The sequence below is a fragment of the Rhodnius prolixus genome, unplaced genomic scaffold, assembly GCF_049639745.1.
Source record: "Rhodnius prolixus isolate KJV_2025 unplaced genomic scaffold, Rpr scaffold_7, whole genome shotgun sequence".
Lineage (NCBI taxonomy): Eukaryota > Metazoa > Arthropoda > Insecta > Hemiptera > Reduviidae > Rhodnius > Rhodnius prolixus.
In genome coordinates, this window is record NW_027411582.1 from 31,555,739 (window position 1) to 31,575,194 (window position 19,456).

The 19,456-nt window shown below is 33.9% G+C and overlaps 1 protein-coding gene across 2 annotated transcripts in view; it reads left to right on the forward strand.

Moving 5' to 3' along the window:
* Positions 1–12,713, forward strand: part of Dr (muscle segmentation homeobox protein Drop) — a 37,541-nt gene extending 24,828 nt beyond the window's left edge. The window contains exons 2-3 of one of the 2 annotated variants that reach the window (XM_074114929.1): positions 6,211–6,428; positions 12,237–12,713. In XM_074114929.1, coding sequence (XP_073971030.1) covers positions 6,211–6,428; positions 12,237–12,557 — 539 coding nt within the window. In that variant the 3' untranslated portion in view covers positions 12,558–12,713. The remainder of the gene's footprint in view (positions 1–6,210; positions 6,429–12,236) is intronic. The other variant, XM_074114930.1, reaches the window with a different exon arrangement.
* Positions 12,714–19,456: the final 6,743 nt, after the last annotated feature.

The following is a 19,456-nucleotide window of genomic DNA, read 5'->3' on the forward strand; positions in this document are numbered from 1 at the left end:
CTGAAATTTAAATCAACAGAAATTTAGTTTCAGTTTCACCCACTAAAACGGAAATATGTTATTCGCAATGTTAGGTCGTTTGAAAAGTCCGTGCAAAGTCAGAGAGATAGCACTACTGGCGCGTATCGAGGTTATGTTTAGTTAGTAGCATCTCTTGGAAGAACACACACCAAGTTTCAGCCAGATCGGTCTATTTCTTTGTGTTTGGCATTCGTTTGAATCGAGGAAGTCGAGTGATTTTCTCACGCTTGACCAAAAACGAAATCGTGTGAAGTGTTGCAAGGACGGTTTGCAGCTGTTCCAGAAGAATCCGCAGGACTTTAAGCGTCGTTTCGTCACTGTGGATGAAACATGGATACATCACTACACTCCTGAGACCAAAGAACAATCTAAACAATGGGTTACCAAGGGGGAATCTGCGCCAAAAAAGGCGAAGACCGTTCCTTCGGCCGGAAAGATTATGGCGACTGTCTTTTGGGATTCGCAAGAAATAATCCTCATCGACTATCTGGAAAAGGGTAAAACTATTACAGGTGCATATTATTCATCGTTATTGGACCGTTTGAAAACCGAGCTGCAAGAAAAACGCCCACGATTGGCCCACAAAAAAAGTCCTTTTCCATCACGACAACGCACCAGCTCACACCTCAGCAGTTGTGGTCGCAAAATTAATGGAAATAGGGTTCCAACTCGTTTCACATCCCCCTTATTCTCCAGACTTGGCTCCCTCGGACTACTATTTGTTCCCCAATATGAAGAAATGGCTGGCGGGAAAAAGATTTTATTCAAACGAGGAGGTGATTGCAGAAACGAATGGCTATTTTTCAGACTTGGACAAATCCTATTATTCGGAAGGGATCAACAAACTAGAGCAGCGTTGGACGAAGTGTATAAGCCTAAATGGAGACTATGTTGAAAAATAAAAAAGGTTTACCCCAAAAAATTAAGTAGTTTTTATTTTTGCACGGACTTTTCAAACGACCCTCGTATTTACGCAAACAATAAATTTTAGTATTCATTTTATATAATTTCGCTGAAAAATATAATGTTATCTAATTATACCCCGATAACTTCTAAAGAACGCAAGAATAAGAGAAATTAGAGGCACCGATTAAAAATAAATAAATAAATAAAATAAAAATAAAAAGCAATCCAAGAAACAAGATACCGTAAGAAATGAAGGGTCGCCCAATAAGACTTCAGGCCAACTTCTACGCCACCACTATGTTGTTCCACGCCCCGCTAACCGCCAATTAGTATTTTATAAAAAAAAATTCACTGCTATTGTACCAAAACGTTTTAACTTTTTCTCCTTAAAAGATAATTGCCAATTAATCTGTTAAGAGTGTTTTATTATATATAGAAATATATATATATGAGGGACATAATTAGTTGGAGGTTTTGATAGGTAATTAGTTTTCAACTTTATAAGGATATTAGTGGTTTCATAAATTATATATTAGATTTATATAAATATGTATAACCAACCATTTGAGTTGTCAATAGCAATAAAATTAAATGAGACTTTGTTGATTTAAAGTGAGAGGAGAGAGGAAATATGAAGTTATTTATAACTTTCTCTTACAAAGAGAAGATATTTTGTAACTGTGCAGATAATCGATTTTGAGTTTTATCCTAGAAATATCGATTTTAAGGTCCTCTGAAATCGATTGGTTACCGCAAAATGGTCTATCTCTGTTTGTTTTTTTTTCTGTTGAATGATGTATCCACCCGTAAAATACAAAAAAGGCAAAAACAAAATCATCAAGAATTGAAATTTAATATTTAGTTTTAATCTAAGTTGCTAACGGATGGTGCCACGATAAGATTTTTGATCACCCGGTAAGGTATCACTTCCGGAAAAAGGATATTTTTCCCGTTTAAAGATTTCCCCAACCCCAAAAAGAATGGCTGCAATCATTTACTAAATTCGGTTAAGGGCACTTTTTAGAAAAAAATAAATATGGTGGATAGATTCGCCCATTAGTGGACATTTTTTCCCCCCTTTAAATTTAAGGCGCGCCAAAATCTGAGGGATTTGGACCTATTTTGTTTTTCAGCACATTGCCAGCTCTGGACACCATTCTCTCGTTACAGACTGTCCATTTTCTAGGAGCTGTAAGAAGCTGTTAGGTAGAGAAAATCTAAACGCCAGCATCTCTGGGATTTGTGCCCCAGGATCTGCGCTTTGGAAACTGAGCTAATTCGTTTCCCTTTGATTCCAATTTTGGTTTCAGAAAAAGTGTTTAGTATAAGAGTGGTCTGATTTTTTTAGTGGTGGGTAGTCTTGATCTATTGTCTAATAGTCACATTCACGATGGTCTGTATTGTTCTGCTTATTTCTTAGCCCTCTTAAGTAGAGTTCTGAGAGTTCTACTTGGTCTTTTATCGATGAAAAGGTAACGGAAAATAGCAGTGGTTAGAAGAGGAATTTGGATAAAACATTGAGAAGGTACTGATATTTTTCTAAGTATGAAAATATCACGCTAACATTTGCTAAAAATTATTTTTTTAATTTTTCTTTATTTAATGATTTAAGGCGCATCAACATCTTAGGTTATTGGCGCCCGGAGCATTTTTTCAGTGCACTGCCGGCCTTCGGACAGTATTCTCTCGTTACAGACAACACTGTCCATTACCGGGACAGTGAGCTATAAGAAGCTCCTAGGAAGAGAAAAATCTAAGGGGCCAGCAGCTGGATTCGAACCCAGGGGACCTCCGTGTGGGAATCCAATACGCTAACCGCATAGCTAATCCCTTCCCTTAAAAATGAAATTAATTATGATTCTCCACCAAAGAAATCATTTCTCTAGGTAAGGCAAGTCCCAATATTTATGAGAAGCGAGATTATTGGGTCAGTGATCCAAATGTAGTTTTAAAAGATTATTTCACATAAATAGACCACCCTTCTTCGAATCCTTGGTGAAGCCGTCGACTTTAAAGCGATTACAAAACTACCACTTTCTTTAAAAAAAAAAAAAAAAACAGTTAAAAATGGACGCCTTAATATTTCCACAAACTACATGATAGTACAAAGAACAATAGGTGATAATTTGCAAACAGCTAGCTACCAATCAAATAGTTATTGTATTTTAGCATCAACAAGGCTATTGGCCCCCCCAAAAAAAACAACCTAGTTTGCAACAATTGGAACTTGCCTGAATCATGACTTTTGCTGGTAATATACAGATCAATAAGAAACATAACAACAACAAGTTGGTACAACAATGGCGTACTGTGTAATGTTACGTAAAAAAAAAGAAGATATATTTTTTACGCAAATAGTGCGTGTAAAATTGAGAGAATACTTTTTCACTCTTGGGTAAATATCATTTTGTGACGTTTTGATGAGATATTAGGTAGGAAGCCGCAATGCTTACTAGTTAGAGCGAATCAAAAAGATTAAGATTAAGTCTCGATTATTTGGTAGAACAAGAACACTAATAATTGTCAAATCTAATCCAAGAATACTGACACAACAAAATAGCTAGGCCTTCTTTGTTTATTCAATTTGGAATTACTAAATAAATAAACCCAAAATTTATGTATTTAAAATAAATTAATAAATTAAAAAACTTCTGTGAACAAGCTATAAAACTAAAGCCGGTCTTGGTGATCCTTAAGGACGTCTGGTTTTTGAAATTTTACTTCATTAACTCACATTAACCGCTTCCCTTTATTTTTCCAAAGCCTTCTCAATAAATTTTACAAATGTTTTCTTGTCTAATAATTCGCATTTCCGGTACGAGTATAATGATATTCTTCCTACTCGAAATTATTGAATTTATAATACTAAAGCAACACCTACTTACAGACAGACAGACAGACAGATAAATTTAAGTGATTTTTATATTTAGTATTCGAGTCACAGTTTTACTTTGTTTATTCATGACTAATTCATGATTTTGATTTAATAAAATAAATTTTAATTAGTAGAAGAGCACTTTAAGAAGTAATCGCTTGTTTAGTGACGCAAATGGTAAGTTGATAAGTGATAACTTACTTTGCTCACTTATTTAGGAATTATCATTTTAACGACATATTTTTTGCTAATTATTGTATAAAAAAAAATGCCATTTATTTATTAATTATTTATTTTTAATTTTATTTGCAACGGAATTATGTATTTTTTTCTTTTTTAAAGTTTTTAAAACGAATTTGTGAATATTTTATTTTTATTCGTATCGCTAAAATGAAAATTATTATTTTTTATAATCTCCTACTGATTGGAGATTATTAGCTTTTTATTAGCTTATTATTAGCTTATATTAGCTTTTTCTGCAGTGCACTGCCGACTTCTGGACAGTGTTCTCTTGTTACAGAAAACAATGTCCATCACCGGATAGCGTTAAGAAGCTACTAAAGAAAGAGAAACTCTAAGAAACACACCCACGTGGAGAATCCTGTACGCTGTAAGAAACTCCTAGAAAGAGAAAAATCTAAGAGGCCAGCAGCTGTATTCGAACTCCGGGGAAGCTCTACGTGGAAATACAATACGCTAATCGCATTGCTAATCTGTTCCCTAACTCTGCTTATCTTCCAGAATCCCATAAAAAATATGGTGTGATTATTTCTGGCAACAGAATCTCCTCACTTTAAAACTTAAACATTTTTTTTTTTCTTTGAATTTTAGATGGGCGGGTGCTGGGTCTAATACCTTCCAAATTCTTCTAATTATCATTAAATTCAAATTAACACATTTTTTAACAATTCTATCAATCAACAATTTAGAAAAGTGTTCGCCAAAATTCAGAATTCAAAGAAAAAAAAAAAATGTTAAAGTTTTGAAGTGAGGAGATTCTGTTGCCAGAAATAGTCACACCATATTTTTTATGGGATTCTGGAAGATAAGCAGAGTTAGGGAACAGATTAGCAATGCGATTAGCGTATTGTATTCCCACGTAGAGCTTCCCCGGGGTTTGAATACAGCTGCTGGCCTCTTAGATTTTTCTCTTTCTAGGAGTTTCTTACAGCTAACTGTCCCGGTGATGGACAGTGTTGTGTGTAACGAGAGAACACTGTCCAGAGGCCGCGGCAGTGCACTGAAAAAAAGCTCTGGGCGTCATCAATAACCTGAGATGTTAGCGCACCTTAAATTATTAAACTAAAAAAAAAAAAATTAGCAGAATTCAGCTTCCATTTTATGTATCAAACTGGACCAATGTACTCGTAAAACGTTTTACCATTTTTATAAATATAAATTAGCTTTTGCTTGTTAATTCATTAGAATTTTTGCTAAAAATAAGAGGTTTATGGTTGAATACGAAAAAAAGGGTATTCTGAATGCGGATATGTTGGTCGGCAAAATTTTTAAAAAAATACAAAAATTTGATACCGGAAATAAAAGTTAGCACAATAATGTTTTGGACCAAAATCAGCTAAACCGGAAGAGAATGTCAATTTTTTAGTGTTTTTTTTTTTTTACGATTTACTCGAAAAGTCTTGTAACGAATTTTTCTTGAATTTCCTATTTCCTATTGGACGCCATCTTAATAATTTAACAAATTTCTCCGTGTAAATTCAGTTATTTTCTAAGATCTTTGTCACTAAGTTCAACTTCTAAACTGCCTTTACAGAATTTCAATTCTTTTAAACCCATTTGTAGTGTTATCTCAAGTTTATTACGTAATAAGAAGTTGGGAGAAAAATTTAAAATAGTAATTTTGAGTACGTAAGTAAGAACGTAAGTGGAACGTAACAAAAAGAAAACCACTTACAGAACAAAATGGCCGTTCCCCTCTTGAATACTTTGTTCAATGTGTAACAAAACGCCCCTATTAGATGGTGCTTAACACTTATTGGCAGAGCAATAGAAGAACCCTTAATCGAACCCTTCACTTCTCGACAAGACAATCAATGTTTACTTTAAAGAGTAGGGAGGAATTTAGGGTTTTTTTTTTCCAGATGTAAACGGTTACTGGTTTTGTAAACACCCTACAACTGAGCTTAACTGAAAACTTGCCAAGTAACTACTGCTACCGAACGATCTTTGTACTCGACTAACTTACACGAGACGTTTCCATGGTGATAACTCCTTTTGTTTGGACCAGGTTTCCATTTTTGTTCTCCCCTCCCATATTTTTTTTTTGAGAGAGAGAGAGAGATATTATTTTAATATTTTAGAAAATAAGTCAAAAGATAATACTTATGTTAACATTTTTTTTTTTATTATTATTATTACTTCAAAAATTTTGTATTGTTAATTTCAAGTTGGCATTAAGAGTGGTTGCTGGTTTGCAGAGCCGACGAATGGTGAACCACCAAAATTGAAATGTAATCTAAGGAAACATAAGCCTAACCGGAAACCAAGGACGCCTTTTACTACGCAACAATTACTTAGTTTGGAAAAGAAATTCCGAGAGAAACAATATTTAAGTATTGCGGAAAGAGCGGAATTTTCCAGTTCGTTACACCTTACGGAAACACAGGTATGTATTTTTGGATTTTTTTTTTTTTAAATAAATTTAAGAATTAAATGTTTTCTCTTACTGTTGTAAGATGATACTTACAGTTAAAAGAAAATTATCACTTTTTACAAAAAAAAAAAAAAAACTGCAGTAAAAATTAGTGACACTCGCTTAATATTTTGTATTTAAAATATTATCAGTGACATATCAACTGTAAATGCGTATATGAACAGTTAACTAGCTTCGCTGATCCATCTAACAGATTACATTTAGCTTCACAGTAGATCCGCCACTGCCTCTTAAATTAGCTAATTATAGCCTTTACAAAGAAAACAAAACCTCCCCTTTATCTCCGCCCATTTCCACGCCTTCTTTTTTTTTTTGAAAATGACGTAACCATTTCTATAATCTTGTCTATTTGGAAGCCGCAGCTGAGATTAATTATTATAGTATAATATGGTGAGGCAAATAAAACTATTTTAATTCAATAGAAAATTATTTAGTATTCATAAATATATCAATGAATAATGTTTTCGACTTACCACACAACACAAGGTCTGGATCAATCTGTAAAGAAAAACAAAAAATTAGTCTTGTAAAAGAAAATGTCCAAAAAACCTGTAGATGAATTTAAGGGCAGTGGTAGAAAGGAAACGAATGTTTGACGATATATACAGGTATTTAGATGCACCATTTCGCTACGAAGACATTATATTCTCCACCAACAGTTATGTGCTTAAGTCGATAGCAGAGCTAGCAATGAAATATGAATGTATTTAGAAGCTATAGCCGAATTAGAATGAATGGAACAAAATGCTTAGAGAAGGATTACGTGATTTTAATTTTGGTTAAGCTATAAGGATGGCAGGAGCACAGAGTGCTGCTCCATCCATTAGCAGTAGTTTATGTAAATAGCGGTATATAGTAGAATGATGAATGTGTGAAGCGAATGTACTTGTAGGTAAGAATGGAGAGTGAGTGATATTCTAGTGATAAGCACCTAGACGATGCTGGCTGTATGGCGGAAGCCAATGCCAAAAAAAGAAAACAAAAAAAAAAAAAAGGCAGTGAATTTATAAAGCAGATAATCTCATAATCTCGTTCAAATATGCGATTATCGATCTATCATTCGATTATCGATTCCAATTTCCCAATAAAAGTGATTTCCTTTAGGGGAAAATGACTAAATAAATGGCCAAAAGAAGATTAGGAGATTATTTTTTCGTGGATTTATTAAACCAAATTTGTTGAAAAAATCAACTCCTTTTTCGGTTGTGCCTTAGGTTACACTTTTTATATTTTATCGCAACATTTCTAAAGTAATGATAAGTCAACTTCCGCTTTATGGGCTCTTTTATTAGATAAATAACGCCGAGAACACACAAAAAATCACAAATTAACTCAAAGAATTTCTGATGAGATTTATCATATCTTAAGTTAATCTCTTGCTGGAATTCACTTATTGACTGCTTCTATTAAAATTGATAGGAGAACGCCCAAATTACTGAGTTCTAGCTCTTAAATCCAGCATTCTCCCGTTCCCTTAATGTAGTGTAGTAGTTATCTAGTTCCAGACTATGATCAAACTTTGCATATCCTTTGTCACGCCAATAATCCATCTATGCAGAGACCATCCAACTTATCTGACTCCATTTAGCAAATTCATCCAATCATCTTCTGACCCGGTTACATCGTTAGCCCGATGAAGTCATCAGCTTAAAACTACATGCATGATGTTCGGCTCTTAGTAGAGACGGTAAAACTCCAAGATAGATTACCACCATATAAGTGTTAGAAGCGAAAGTATAACCAAACCAGAATATCAAGTTTGAAGTTTTTGCGAGCTTAGTTCTTAATTTTTTTTTTTTTAAACACACACACACACACACATTTATACATATACTTCCGGTAAAACACCCTTTTTTTTATCATGAATTTATTTTACAAATTGCAATATGCATATAGGTAAATATAAGTAAATGTTGCGCCTACTAATAAATGGAAAGAAACTGACGTAATAGACAATTTAGGGGACGTCGTCTAAGTTAGTCTGTTTTGTCCATTGCTTTGTCTTTAACAAAGTCCTGAGCGTGATCCCCCCAAATAAGGCGCTTTTTCTATGAGGAGCCCAAGGTAGACGGCGGTAAAAATTCCAAACTTTCCAAAAATTTGGCACCATCTCAATTCTTTCTTTTACTAAGAAGTAAGGGAATGACTATTTTAAAAAGAAAAAATAACATTCGTATTAACCAGTTAAGCGTGGAATTTAATGTTTAAAACCACCCCCACAATGGGCGGAATTAAAATCTGACAATGACGTGGACATCAAACGCAGGGCAAAACAACCAAAAGTTTACAATAGTCGTAATAGTCACTGCTAGAGACTTTTTCTGCAATCTCTCCTGGGGCTTGAGCATTACAGAGAGCATTCTGTGCTCATTCCAAAATCTTGCACCACTTCTTCACGCAGTTAACTATGGGACGCAAGAGCTTTTACAAGGAATAGAAAAGAGCTTTGAATTCCGCGCAAAATGAAATCATGCTCGTACTGTGAGGTCTGAATCTCTATCTAAAAGGTAAAAACGGGCATTGCACAAGAAGTTGAGAGCTTTTATTTGTGTGGTAATTCCCCAATCTCTAATGCGGAGACCAAACATGTACCAACCACTTATCATTTGGCTGACTCCCACCAACCCCCTCCGTATAAAATACTTGGCAGTTCTATTGTTAAGATAAAGGAAACATCCCACCAAATAATATTCTTATTGTATTTTATTAAAATTTCGAGTTTTTATAGTTAATGGCAATTATATATTTTTTTCATAACGAGTATACACGTCGAACGCACCGTAACAAAAGATTTGGTTTGACATGTTTAAACACGCTTAAACTGGTTAAACATCTATAATAAAGGAAAATATTTTTACAAATTTTCCTGAGGGGTGGCTCAACCAAATAGTTGACGCTGATCCCTTAAAAATATGATTGTCTCAAAAATTGGGTACGTGAAATTATCACATAACTTTGCTAAAAGCACACTTTTAAACACAATAACGAGTATATACTTGAACCGCAATACTGCCGTGTATTGCGTGTTGCCGAATTTATTTACAGCCTTAACGTATTTACTAATTTCATTTATATTCACTAATATTTTTACTAAAAACTTACTATATCCCATATATTTGAAATATTTGACGTGAACCCACCCTAAAAAAACCTTGACACCTTACTTTGATTTCAAAATATTATACCAGGAAATAAGATAATTTAATAAACGCGCAGTAAAAAAAAAATTTAAAACGTAATTTATTTTAACATTGCCATTCTAAGTAAATATGTAAATACTTAATTGTATTGTAATGCGCTTGTCATTATTCTTAAAAACTTAATCACGTTTTGCTGTAAATAATACACCATTACTATTATGGACAATGTCCCGTAGAATTTATCTATGTATTTATTGTTATGTTCTTTAAATTAATCGTCTAATTAAATATGTTTACATAAATCTGGCCATGATCTGTTATTATTAATTAAGTCGAGAAGTTGAATGCTAGAAAATTTGAAGAGAACAGAGAAAATGACAGATATAAATCTCATTTTAACCACTCCGAGGTTAGACTGACACAATGGTAGGTTCTATCTAGATGTTTTTTAAATCGTACAAATATCTGTCTATACTTGAGATTCAATATACAGGGTGTTCAGCATAAGACTACGGTAACTTCGGGAGGCGTTTCTGGGCATCATTTGCAACAAAAAAATTCCATATAAACTATGGCTCGATTCGGCTCCGTTTTATAGATATTTTTAATTTTATGTTCTTTCAAGGTACAACTACTTTTTTAGCAAACAGTTGCCTATATTTCTCAAACTATTAAAGCTACAGCTATTTTAATAAGCTCATTAGAAAGAAGGTTAAATTTCCTTTTAAATAAGCTAATTTATATTCCAAAATAATAATATTAAGTATTTTACTTTGTGGCCCAAACATAAGGAATAGCAAGTTTCTAATTTTTTCCAAAAACTTTGACTTCTCAAAAACATTTTATATGAAAAAACCGTGCACTATTCAGGAGAAACATCTACCTTAATCACCTTAATTAATTAATTTAAGGACTATATTCAAAAATATAAAATTTACATTATAAATAATAAAATAAAATAAAAAGAAGAAAAATGAGTATGATGTTAAATGAGTGTTAGGTACCAATTTCAAAAGAAAGGATTTTCGTTTAACGAGTTTAAATCTGTGTGTTATCCTTTAGTTAATTAAAGAAATATGCCAAATAATGTGAACAAATCACAGATTTTCTTGAACTACTCAATAAACTTTTGGAATTAACAGGTTGTGAAGAGCTAATGAATAAACCGAGAACTTGCTTATCGCTCTAATCTCCAAGTTAAAAACTGACATGTTTTATCCTAATACGGCTTATAAAAACAAATAAATACAACAAGCAGAAAAGATTTTAAAGTCTACATTTTCATTAGATATTTAGTTGTCATTTTGCTATCAATATGCCAACGTATTCGAATATTGAATATCGCGATATGTTATACATGTACGGTTTCGTAGATTGGAATAGTGGAGAAGCTAGGTGGGAATATTCTAGATGTTTTCCTGATAGGGTGTTCTGAACGCTTATTAAATTACACGTTTGCAAAAAATCGTACTGGATTTGATGATTCTGATCAGTTATATTCTTATGGTAGGTGAATTCCTTTCATAATGCTGTCGCTGTTTTGAGGCCTACTTTTTTTTGCAATTAATCACAAGATTTCTGCATCAAATTTTAACATAACCCCAATTATTGTATACCGTTCGAAAGATGATTGTATGTAGATGTTTCTCCTGAATAGTGCACGGGTTTTACGTATAAAATGTTTTTGAGAAAAATGAAGTCAAAGTTTTTGGAAAAAATTAGAAACTTGCTATTTCTTATGTTTGGGCCACAAAGTAAAATACTTAATATTATTATTTTGGAATACTAATTAGCTTATTTAAAAGGAAATTTAACCTTCTTTCTAATGAGCTTATTAAAATAGCTGTGGCTTTAATAGTTTGAGAAATATAGACAACTTTTTGCTAAAAAGTAGTAACACCTTGAAAAAACATAAAATTAAAAATATCTATAAAACGGAGCCGAATGGAGCCATAGTTTATATGGAATTTTTTGTTGCAAATGATGCCCAGAATCGCCTCCCGAAGTTACCGTAGTCTTATGCTGAACACCCTGTATATACTTATACAATAGTATTGTACAAGTGTTTAACGTCTGGCCAGCTCTCTACAATAATTACCAAAGTATTTTGCTAAGTGTGTACCAATTAAGTTGGTACTTGATGATTGCGTGTGAAACGACCGTAAATCAATCTGCTACGCATGTCATTTAATTATTGTATTAAAGAATGTAGGGCCGACAATAGAAGGGCTGATTATGTGCCCTTTATTCATGTTTTGATAAAAATTAAGCTCAAAGAAGTAATGGAATAAAAGCAAAAAGAAATATTCTAGCTTTAATATTAAATAAATGAAATTAAAAAAAAATGCCATTTTTCAGTAATAATTCAAAATCTCTGTTAATAAAAATAATAAATAATTTGTAAAACTTAAAACATTGTACTGAAAAGGCATTTCAGACGATAGCAAACACCTTAAAACCCTACCCCCCCACACAAAACTGCCAAAAACAATTTTTTTATCAAAAATAAATCCTGTATAACTATGCCGGAAGATTGCAAAGTGTAAGTCTGAAAATTCAAAGATTTTTTTCTATTTAAAGAAACTATTAAAAAAATTGTCTACTTTCCTTATTGTTTTAGGTGAAAATCTGGTTTCAAAATCGACGAGCAAAAGCGAAACGTTTACAAGAAGCGGAAATCGAGAAAATCAAAATGGCAGCCGTAGCAGCGGCCAGGCCGCATCATCCACTTTATGGTCCTGGTGCGCATCATCTACATCAATATTTCCCTGGCCATCCATCGGCTGACCCGTTATTACAGCCACCACATCCGTTGACAACCCTTCTAGCCGGCAGGCATGCAGTATTAGTACCACCACCGCCGACACCGCCACAATCGCAACAACAGTCGCAAAGCCAACAACAACAACAACATTCACCGCCTCCGCCTTCACTTACCTAGTCCTTAAATTGGTGATGGCCGGAAAAAAAAAAATAAAATAAAACAGAAATGTAAATTTTCTCAGGCGTGAGAGGGCGACAAAAAAACATTGTTTCTCGTAAAGAAACAGTGAATGGAACTTAAGAAAGAGAATCGATTGATGAATTCGATTTTTTTTCACAAAAAAAAAATGTATAATTTTTCTACCTTACGCCATCGTTTAAAGATCAATTTCTTTTGCTAATTGATCAATTATCAATCTTGTCACCACCATAATGACCTTTTCTCTTTTTGTATAGACTGACCGAGACCACCCAAATTATCAAAATGAACAAAAAATCAAATTTCTATATGAACTGTAAAATGTAAATAGCAACTCGATGTGATGTAGTGTAAATATTGAACAAATTTATTTAAAAAATATAGTGAGTATTATATATATATATATATAAATATATAAATACAAATATATATAAATATATCTTCGATTGTATAGATGTGATACGTCAATGTATATTATTAAACGTCATAATTCTTTAAAAAAAAAAAACTTATTTATTTACAACCTGTTTTATAAACGTCATCAGAAAACAGAGCCCATGGTGCGTACAGTTATCCTCAAGGAGGAAGGGATGAGATCTGAGGAGTGAGCCCGCAGTAAGCTCTCTATATCTATAGAGAGTAAGCAGGTTTTGTGGGCTAAGAGGAAATGGATTTCATGGTCCCGAAACTAAGCTAGAAAGCTGTGACTGAATCAGACATTAATTCTTGTTTGAGAGCTATTATAACCGGGTAAAGGGCAGGCGAAGAGAGTTCTTCACGTCCGTATATGAGTGCCACGCCAAAAGTTCACGCTAGACTGGCTTAATCAGGAATCAAATAAGAATTACAGTGTAAAGAATTACTGTGGGTCTGATTACCGTAAGTTTGTTTCTCTGGTTCTAGGAGAAAAGGCAGTTTAGGAATAACCATTCCCTGGGAGTCAACTCATCTTTTCTCCTACATCTCTCTAAATGTTCTGAGGATAGCTCCCACAAGAGAATCATAAGAAGAGTCTACTCTCTTTTAGTGATAGTGTAGCGAGTCGGGCCATTAAACTAGTACCACAACAATTTTCCACATACTCTTGAGAATTGTTTCCTTTAGGAAGGAACTAGATTCTCAAGAAACGTACTAGTAACGTAACAGTCACTCACTAGAGTTCTAGCCCAGCTCTTCTCGCAACGCCCTCTATAGATTATTCAATCAATTAAATTAGGAAGTTGAGAGATTTAAAAGGTGGAGATAAAAAGAAGATAACTATGCTCTGGACCAACCTCCCGCATGTAAGACAGATGCAAAGACTCTCTGGGGGATAAATGTGAAGTAAGGTCTGGTTAAAAGAAACTGTCACCACTACCTGGTAAGATTTCAAGACACTAAGTGGAGAATGATCTGTTTTTCTCCAGAGCTACTCTGATTCCGAGTTAGAGAGATTGGTGTACAGTTCATTTAACCTAACACCCAGATCTTAGAAAAAGTCGAGTACGTCATTATACCTCATTATTATGAAAAAAGCTTCTTTTATTTTTGAACCCTCAGCGTCCGGTGAATAGTGGTTACTCTAAGCTGAGGAAGAAAAAAAAAAAAAACGTCCTCATGTCATTGAGAATATATGACAAGAACCAGTTCCTAAGGCTGGGCGTTGAAACGTCCAACAGTTTAAGCCATGGGTCGTTTAAGCCATGGGTCGTTACAGACATAATAACAAAGGAAGCCACTAGTAATGGCGAAGTAGAAGAGTATAAATTGCTTCTAAGGAATTAGTCTTGGAGTCTTGGCTAGCTCTTTCCGCTCCAGTTATTCCAAAAAGTGGCACCCCCAAATTAGGAATTGGGGAGTAACCAAAAAAGTTAAAAAAAAAGGTCTATTGATCAAAAGAAAGGCTACTGGTTAGATCATTTTTAAGGCCAAAATTTTGTGGGTTCACATCTTTACCGAATCTTCATAAGAGATCTTAATCTAAAAGAGCTAAGTAGTTGAGGAAGATTATTCACAAATTTTTCCACATAATTTGTTTTTATGTCATGTAAAACGAAAGAATGAGTCAATACTTTTTATTTAAGCACTTAAATTACCCTTAGCACTTAGATAAAGAGAATCTGGACGAGCTAGAACAGGCTCAGGATTAGATGACCAAAAATTATGTGGCACAACTCTGTGAGCTACCACAGCAAGCCAGGAAGCCAAGGAACCCACCAAACAGAATATATTTTATGATCGACCCAAATAATTTAATACTTCATTCAATAATATAGAATGCAAATTCATTTTGAAATTATTGCGGTCAATGAAAAGCCTTGGCTGCAATAACTTAAATATTAATAGAATATCTATTCTAAAACTATTATAAATTTTTAAATAAGTTAATAAATTTAAAAATTGAAAGAGAATTCTACTGTCCTTTAATGTATAAGCAAAATAGAAAAGTATAATACAGCTGTTTAGGGAGTGGCTACAAAGCCCATAACTAGCACAATCTATTGCCACTCTTTCTAGTGTCAGTGTAGTCATTGGTAGCGTGTGCTGTGTGTAGGCGTAAGTAAAAAAAGACCCGAGGGGTTTTGCTTGTGGTTCCTCTAAACCCAAACAAATTTCTTAAAAAGAATCGCTTTTCTTAAATATTATTGGACGAATGGCTGGACTGTCAAAATCCAAAATGTTGCTATTGGATAATCACAGGGAAAAAGGGAAACACACCCACATTTAAAAAAAGGAAAAACCCCCTCAAAGTATCTTTATAGTATAATTTTGAAAAAAGAAACCCTTTTTTTTGGGGGAAATCAGAATTTCAAATGAACATTAAAGCGGGGGGCCCCCCCGTAATGGATATTTCCGGTTTATTGTAGCATGATACAATATTTCCTCTTGCTTAGTACAGCTAAGAGGAAGTAAAACTTAATAATCGATTTAGTGAAGTGGCAGGCTTCCGGTTTGGCTGATTTAGTCAGCTGTGATCACAATAAGCTGTTCTTACGTCTTATAAGAATGACGTTGAACTGCCATTTTTTTTGTGGGAGTCCCATTGTAAAATTCCCGGATATGTGCGCGTACGTTTAAAGCAAATACTTTGCAAACACTGAGCTAGGCGTTAATTTAAGTAGAAAATATAAAAAAAAAATGGCTACAAAATAATTTTAAATAATACGAAAAAGATTAAAGAATCGTATTCTTATAGAGGTAAATCTAGAAATGTTTTTGCTTAGTTCTTAAGCACGACATGATATTTCATACGAGAGCGTGGCAGGCTCATGTCATCGACCATTTACACGCTACGACACCCATGCCATCTAAATTTACCTGCACTCCACTAACCACTCGCACATACACACGCACACATACAGACTTGCATACCTGGTTTCCACCCCCGCCTATTAACTTTTTTTTTTCTAACTTTTACTATTCAACACTCGTAACAGGACAACAGTTCTTCTTTGAGAGAAAGAGAGAGAGAGGAAAAAACATTTTCTCTTGGCTTAACTAAATTCCCATTAATGGTTAACCATAGGTCGTCATGGTAACAATTCCTCCTCTCAACCCCCAAGTAGAGAGGCAGTAGTATATAATGTCCATTCATGTGACCTTAGAAGTTATGAATCAGTTTGGCAGTCTATTAATAACATCCTGTCACCAAAGTATAAAAAGGAAACTTTACGAGTATATTGTATAACATATATGCAACGTGAATTTGTCTGGGTAAAAATGTTAGGTGACCACTCATAAGACTTCCTCTAACTACTGTCCTTGAGATTATAACTTTTCTTTAAATCCCAAATTTGAATCCATAACTTTATCTGGATAATTAAACTATACATTACACCAAAGAAAATACAATTTAGGCTGAACTTGTAGCGTCCTCAGAATGCCTTATAGCTTATAGTTTGCTTAAACTACAATTATTCAGACAGAATTTCTCCGCTAATATGAATTTATATTGGTTTTAGTGACCCTAAAATTATTATAAATATTAAGCATTCAAATTGGCATGGAATTAGTCCAAACAAAATACTACTACTCGCATTTTTGCCAAAGTTTCTGGCAAATATATTGTCTTCTTCAAGGCCTAGATATAACAAATATCCAAATAATTGTATTGTTTTATTTGTAATATCCAGGCCCTGAAGAAGGCAATATATTTGACAGAAACGTTGGCAAAAAAAGACGAGTTGTTGTTTTTTTATTTGGACCAATTCCTCGCCAATTTGAATCCTTAATATTTCACCGTTAACTTGGACTGAACCCAGGGTACAAACGGTTGACATGGAATATTCATACTAGTCTGGAATAGACAAGAAACTAACCAGCACTATAAAACTACAAAAACTTGACAAACTATCATAACTCAAGCTAATTACTGCGATCTATTTGGGTCATACGGCCTAGAAGTATGGGTGAATCGACTAAACGTTTCAATTCTCTGAGCATCCAGGCATTACGTTCACAAAATATCTCAGAAACGTTCTTAAGGCTCTATTTTACGTATCAATGGACTCAAAATCCCAAATAAAGTGAAATTTTATTCCTCTACAGCAGCACATCTTAACCCTCAAATCGAACACCTATCTTCTACCATAATACCAGCTAATCCTCCAAGGAGTTCCTTTAGAAAAGATGGCCAAGCGATCGTTAGAGCAGTGTATAATAGTCACATAATTTTGGAGGAGGCCTCACATATATGGGGCTAACTCCTTTCCCATTCAATGTACAGCGTCAAGCCCCCCCCCCAAAGGGCACATCTACATGAAATTCCGAATCGAATGGCACCTCATTCATGAAAATCGGTTTACGCGTTTAGGCGCTACGTTGCTTACAAAAAAGATAGCAACAAGAAGAAGAACAACAATAAAGAATTCCTGAAAATGCCGTTATTGCTCATTTTCGGCAACTTTTTTCCCGGAAATCTATTGCATCTATATTGTTGCAAAAAAAAAAAAAAATTACTGTTAAAAAGGAGGATTTGCCCGATATTTTAAAGAAAATTTGGGAATTTTATCTTCTATAGAAAAAGAGAAAAAAATTGTTAAAGTTGGGTGTTTTCCAACGTTACGCTTTTTCCATGCAGTTTTTGAGGATAAACCCTTATACAACAGTCCTACCTGGACAATGTATAATTAAGTGTTCACGATAATGGATTGACTTCTCTAGGTGTCTTCTCCACTCAAATACTCCTGACATTGTGTTATCAATATCATACACCACATTCACTTGTTACAATTGTTACAGTTGTAAATACAAGATATAAATAATCTGATAAATAAAAGTTCTCGATCTATGTGTGTGTGGGTGCCCTGTAATTATTATTTATGTATTTATTTGCATGAAACTTAGAGACAAACGTTGGCAAGAACTAATAAATCAAAAAAATAGATCAATTTTTCAGAAATAGTAAAGATTTCTTTTTTAAATTATTATCCTATTCTTCTACCACTTTCAATACAGAAATGTAGACAAAAATGAAAAACAGTATTTTGGTAATATATCAAAAAATCACAATAAGTATTGAAAAATGTTTCTCCCATAAATTTCAACGCTTACAATTGTAAAAGAATTGTAAAGATAGATAGACGATTTATTGTGAATCTTACATAAGGTACAAATGCCCAGTATGTGGTCTTTTTTACAGTTTAATAGACTTGGTACAACAATAGTGTTTTGAAGTGAGTATATTATACTGTTTGGTTACTATTAGTTATAATAGATTCTATCTGCCAACTATTACAATAAAGTTGTAAAACTAGAAGCCCATTTATATTAGCTAAACAGTGGACGAGTTCTTTTTAAGACAGTTAATAAAAATGCCTTCAAGAGAGCGTGACGATCTGTTGTATAAGTATGTATAGCAAAACAGATGGGACAGAAGAAGTTGGTTCAAGAAGTTAACATCCACTTTCAGCACCATTTCCTTTGAAATTTTGAGAGTTATTTGTGTAAAAATGGGCATTGAAATCCGTTTCTACAAGAAAAACATCAAAATATAGAACTTGTTATGTCATCTGAGTTTTGGGGGTAGCAGGAAAAATGAGGTAAGTACCGTTGTAAGTATGTTTATATCTAAGAAGTCCCCGTCATATCAGAGAAGATTCTATGAAGGTTTCCTTTCCTCCTGCATCACCCAAGCATTCAAATCTCCGATGAACGATTGCGTAGTTTCTTAGTGGTTATGCTCATATCTTAGGCTCAGTTTCTTTAGGTACCCCCCCCCCGAGTTTGGCTGTGCTCCAGTGGGAAGACTCAGAACGAGGTGGATCTCAGTTTGCTTCCGATTATAATTGCTCTTACAGTTCTGCGACTGTCTCAGTAAATAAAAAGGACAACCCCAGAGCTTAGCTAGTCAATACTTCTGTTGGTGAAGCCTGTTGCCTAAGAAAGGAGAGATCAAGCTCGCTTTCTCGGCCAGGATGTCAGTCTCCTCATAGTGGATATAACTATTTTCTTTTTCTACAGATTGCAGCTCAGCATATTTGCATACATTAATATTATCAACAACTCTCACTGGTGAGTCTTCGTATAAGTTTCAAAAGTAAGTATCCAACGTTTTTAAGTTAATAAATATTACAAAACATAACCGCAGTATTTTTTTTGTTTTTTTTAATAAAAACTATATAAGTGTATGGATAAAATATAAAATAATTACAATGTTGACATTTTCAATGCATTATACTAACAATAAGGGGCATCTAACTGGTTGCATATTGCCGTGCACATACACTTACATAGTAAAATAGTAATAACATAACCATTAGGATAAATTATGCATGTGGATGTTGTTAGAATGCAAATTTGCATTTTATACCCACTAACTAAAAGATATATCTACAAGTTTTTGTAGAAAGAAAAAGAGACAAAAGATGAAGACTAGGAGAAGAGAATAGGAGAGAGAC